At 51.5% G+C, this 4,537-nt stretch overlaps 1 protein-coding gene across 1 annotated transcript in view; it reads right to left on the bottom strand.

Annotated features, from left to right (window-relative positions):
* Positions 1–798: 798 nt before the first annotated feature.
* The window catches only part of LOC146336787 (testis-expressed protein 2-like), a 40,388-nt gene continuing 36,649 nt past the window's right edge, over positions 799–4,537 (bottom strand). Inside the window, exon 11 of the mRNA XM_084819006.1 lies at positions 799–2,923. Within this exon, the coding sequence (XP_084675132.1) occupies positions 2,798–2,923 (126 nt within the window). The 3' untranslated portion in view covers positions 799–2,797. The remainder of the gene's footprint in view (positions 2,924–4,537) is intronic.

The following is a 4,537-nucleotide window of genomic DNA, read 5'->3' as shown; positions in this document are numbered from 1 at the left end:
AGATTGAAGTGTAACTTCTTGCTTCCTGAATGATAAAGAGATCTTCAGGAAGTCAGCTGCACATCAGAGTCAGAGTTTGCAGAGTATATATTTAGCAGAAATACCAAGTCATAAAAAGGTTGTCCTAAAATTTAGTTTGATTGAAAATGTTAAAATACTAACACTGGGTGCTTCCAGCCAAGCCTTTTATTGCACCATCACCTTGCCTCATTCACAGAATTTTACAGGGTATGGGGTATCTAGACAACGTCCTTCTCCACTCCTGTGTTTTCTTACCATTTCTTCCATCTTTTTCCTTACTGCAGAAAATCTGTTAAGGAGGAAAAGACAGAATAGCTGCATGACGTATTTTGATTGGAAGTGCTAGGAGTAGTACCCATCCCAAAATAGACAGAGCTGTCCAGTTATTAAAGGAAGAGGATATTTGTGCATAAGGTTCAACAGACATGAACTGACATTTACACTACACATGTTTATATGGGCACAACCAGTTTAAACTAGCTTTATGCCCATGTAGCTGCCCTGGCTCCCAGTGAGAACTCTAGTTCTATGTCAAGGTTAGAGATCTTGGATAAAGAATCCTTACTAACTGCACACAAGAAGACATTTTGGGGGAGGAAGCTGTGACAGTTAAATTAGTTTCAAAGTGGTTTAACTCTGTAAGGTAAGTTATACTCTAGGGTGGAAGAGAGACTTGGTTGACCCAGCTCTGCACCTCAGGATTCTATGGCAGATGATACCAAAGCAACACTCTTTTTGAAACAGAAGGAACAGCAAATGCAAACACACTCCTGGGATTGACGCAAACCTTTATTTTCCCTCCCCTCTCCACCATTTCTGGTTCTTTCTGACTTACATGTTATCCAAGGTTTGCAAAACCCTTTGGTTAGAAGTGACCAGTTCATTGTCGCTAACTTGCCCATAGCGATTGCTTTGTTAAAATGTTTTATTGCAAGGAAGATAAAATAGTCCCACAGCAGCCCACTTCAGGCTGCAGTGCAAGTGGTCGCGTCAGATGGCTGGCCCAGCTTCCCTTGGCCTGTGAGATGGCCCTGCTGTGCCACGCCAGGGTTTAGAGACAGGGGTACAGGAATGTGGCCGGGTTCAAGGCAGGCAGCGGAGGGATGTACTTAAGGGAGAAAGGGAGCACACAGCCTTCGCCTGCCTCTCTTTCAGCAGAGCACAGAAGGGCTGCTTTCTATCATGGGCAGTTTGGATCTTTGGCACTCGGGTAACAGGGCCAGGCCTGCCTACACAATCCATACCTGCCTTGTGTCCTCCAGCACGGCAGTCTCGCAGCCATCAGTAACATGCTTCCAAAGGGCAGGCTGTCGCATCGGTGGAAGCCCCCCGAAGACGGTCATGAAATTGGCTACAGCCTCCAACTACAGTGGCAAGCCCTCGGCCTCAGACATTCCCAGGGTCAAAGTAGATGTGATTTTAAGTCCTAAATGTTCCAGTGCTGTAGTCAGGGCTGGACATGATTCTTCTTGAACAGCAGCTGTGTGTGTGTGGGGGGTGTTTTGATATGGATCAGGTCCAGGGGGTGTGGGGGGAGGGGTTTAACCCTTTCCCTCCATGCCATTTTTCTGTCAAAAATCCACCCACCGACACAACCAAACGTCGCTGTTTGCCTTGACTTTTAAAAGTTGGGTAATATTCTTTACTTGCCCTTCAGTGTGCAGTCCCCAGTTTGGTCAGAGGCAGACCAATTTAAAGAAGGGGTGTGGAACCTCTTCCGGCCCAAGAACCGAATTCAGTTTCAGAGAAAGGCCCAGGTGCCGCATTCCAGGAAAAGGGACAAGGGACAGGGGCCCAAAATATCAAAAACACCAGCTCAACACTCTTCCGGCCAGTAACGAAGCCTCAGAAGAGGCATTTCAGCCTTTTAGAATGGGGGGAAAAACACACAACATAAGCCGGGAAACCATCAAACAATGCTTAGGAGAAAGGGCAGAGAAAAGGGCATGGCCATCTGTGGAACCCTTGGGGGCTGCATTTGGCCCTCAGGCCTGAGTTGTCCCACCCCTGATTCAGAGGCTCGGATTCCAATCCTCCAAGTTGCTCCTTCACGTCATGAGCCCCAGTAGGAGGCAGAGCTCATGCAGAGCAAATAATTGTATTACGTTCTGTAGGGAATGCCATATCTCACTGCACACCTGCCAAGGGGGAAATACCCTTTCTGTTAACTCTGGCAGCTTTCTGTCCTCAGGGCTGGAAGTAGCAAGGGAAAGAGCTGAGCCGCTTGAAGGCTCAGGGTTCAAATCTCAGTACTGGTCTCCACCCTCCACTACAAGACTGGGTGGAAGCAGCCGTACTTCACTCTACTTGGAAGAAAGCAAGTTTCTCTCTGTGTCACTTCCAGTCCTCAGCCAGAACCTGTTGAGCTTTTTTGATGCTTCTGGCACTTAAACGATGCTTAACAGTGATGTTATTTGCAAAGACAGGATCTGGAGAGAGAACTCTGAATAGTCAAATGGGTTCTGAGTCTCTCCTGCTTTCTTCACAGCAAAGGTGGCAGTATGACACCAGTTCTTGCTTGTACTGGTAGAATCTGGTGCCTGTTGAGTAGAAAGATGAGTTTCAACTACTGGGAAGATCTCCTCCTTGCCAAATGTCTCCTGCATGGAGGAATATCCAAAGGGAAATTCCTTTGTCCGAGAGCAGGCTGTGAACAGCTGAAGACGTGAGCCAGTAGAGCAGAGACCAGCAGTAGAAATCAAGGGTGGCATTTGGTTTTCAGGCCCAGGTTCTCTCATGGCTGTCAAGTGTCTTGAGCTGGCCAAGTCACTGGTCCTCAATGATCCTTTGCATCCTCTCCTGGGAAATCCTTCCAGAGTCCCTCTGGGGGGAGCTGGGATTCCAAACCAGAATGCATGAGGGGTAAGATGAGGTCATCCATATTTGGCATCACTAAAATTTTCTGGGGGAGGGGGGAAAGGAGAGCAGATTAAAAACAAACCACCAAGTTGTCTGCAAACCCAGGCATTCCCAAAAATGTGTGAGGGCTAAACATGGGGACAGAGACGGGCAGCACAAGCTGGCCCAGTGCCCCTGTGCCCCTGTGCCCCTCGGGCCCCATCCATGTATTCCCTGACCCCTGCATTGAGCAAGCAGGTCTGGATGGAGGTTCTGCTTGTACTCAGCTGAACGGGAGCAGAACCCTGCTTCAGACCTCACTACTGGGGAATGGGGGTGGGGGCCCCAGGGTGCATGTGGACAGGGCCGGCATCAAGCTAGGCATGGGTGGGCACCTGCCGAGGGCTCACGCTCCAGCAGGGGCCCAGTGACCCAAGCCCCCTGGAACTGACCCTCCTCTCCACCACCACCACCTGCTTGTCTGCCTGCCTGTCGCTCCGGCCCAGGCAATGGCGGTGGTGAGAAGGAGGAGCGGGAGATGCTGCGGCCTCCCAGCTCCCTGGATCTCTGCCTGCCAAGCCAGCATGTGGCAGCCATGCGGAGAAAGAGGAGGAGGGGCAAGAGCAGCTGGTGACGATGGGGGCAAGGAGGTAGGCTCCCTGAGGAAGGAGGGCCCTTGGGGAAGCCATGCCCAAGGGCCGTCAAACGCCTGGAATTGGCGCTCGGGGATGCTAGGGATGGGGCCAGCGTGTGAAGCCCTGCCCCCACTTTGAGCCCTCACACTTCTTTTGGAACACCTGAAGAGGGCTGAACGTCTTCAGAAGGCTCAGGGTGTCAAGGTGGTCTCCGAAATGGGGACAGGGCAAGTGGCCTGCTGAGGGCAGGTCCATGCTCCCTGAAGAGGCCAGAGGTCATTGCCTAAACCTAAATGATGGGGGAAACGCACCGCGTAATGACATCAGGACGCTGTCAGGATGCCCCTGTTGCCCGCTGACTTCTCCAACAGCCAGAATCAACACTCAGGCAAAAGGGCTGCTTCCCAAGGCTTTAATTCCATTTATCCTAATGAGGCATACAGATGCTAATTGCTTGAGACTCAGAGGAACTACAAAGGAACAGCCATCTAGGGGTTTCTAAGGGTTAGGACGGCAGTTGAACTCCGTTTGGGAAAAACGTGGCAACTCTCTGAACTTAAGGGGTGGGAGGGGAAGATCTCCCCTCTCCCATGATGCTTCTGGGCGCAGCTGTTGACGTTGAGCCAATCGGGCTGAGCGCCGAAGCTCGGCCCCTGCGATCTCTCGCTTGTGCCTGCGTCTGCGCCTTGCATCTAAAAGTTCAGATTGCCCCTCCCTTTCCACGCCTGGTTCACTGTCGCTCCCAGGGATGTGAGAAGGGAGGGGCTCCCCCTCCAGCTGCGCCTCTGAAGTCTGAGAGAGTTCCTCCCCCATAAGTTTCTCTCCTCCTCAGAATCAGAGCTGCTTTGGGACTCTATGGACTCAGCTCCAACCCTGACAGACACAGGATCGGCTGTACTACCAGTTCTGGGGGTGAGACAGTGAGACCCCTTCCACCAGCCTGGCTGGAACCAGCTGCCATTTGGCTTCTGCCCTCCAAGAGCCATCCCTAGCATCTAGTAGTCACTGGGACCAGAGCTCCATGGTGCAGAAAGTCCCTGGTT

The sequence above is a fragment of the Heloderma suspectum genome, chromosome 12 (genome assembly GCF_057233095.1).
Source record: "Heloderma suspectum isolate Gila_16-S chromosome 12, 16-S_ref, whole genome shotgun sequence".
Lineage (NCBI taxonomy): Eukaryota > Metazoa > Chordata > Lepidosauria > Squamata > Helodermatidae > Heloderma > Heloderma suspectum.
The sequence above is the reverse complement of the archived record's forward strand: the minus strand, read 5'-3'. Positions and strand labels throughout refer to the sequence as shown.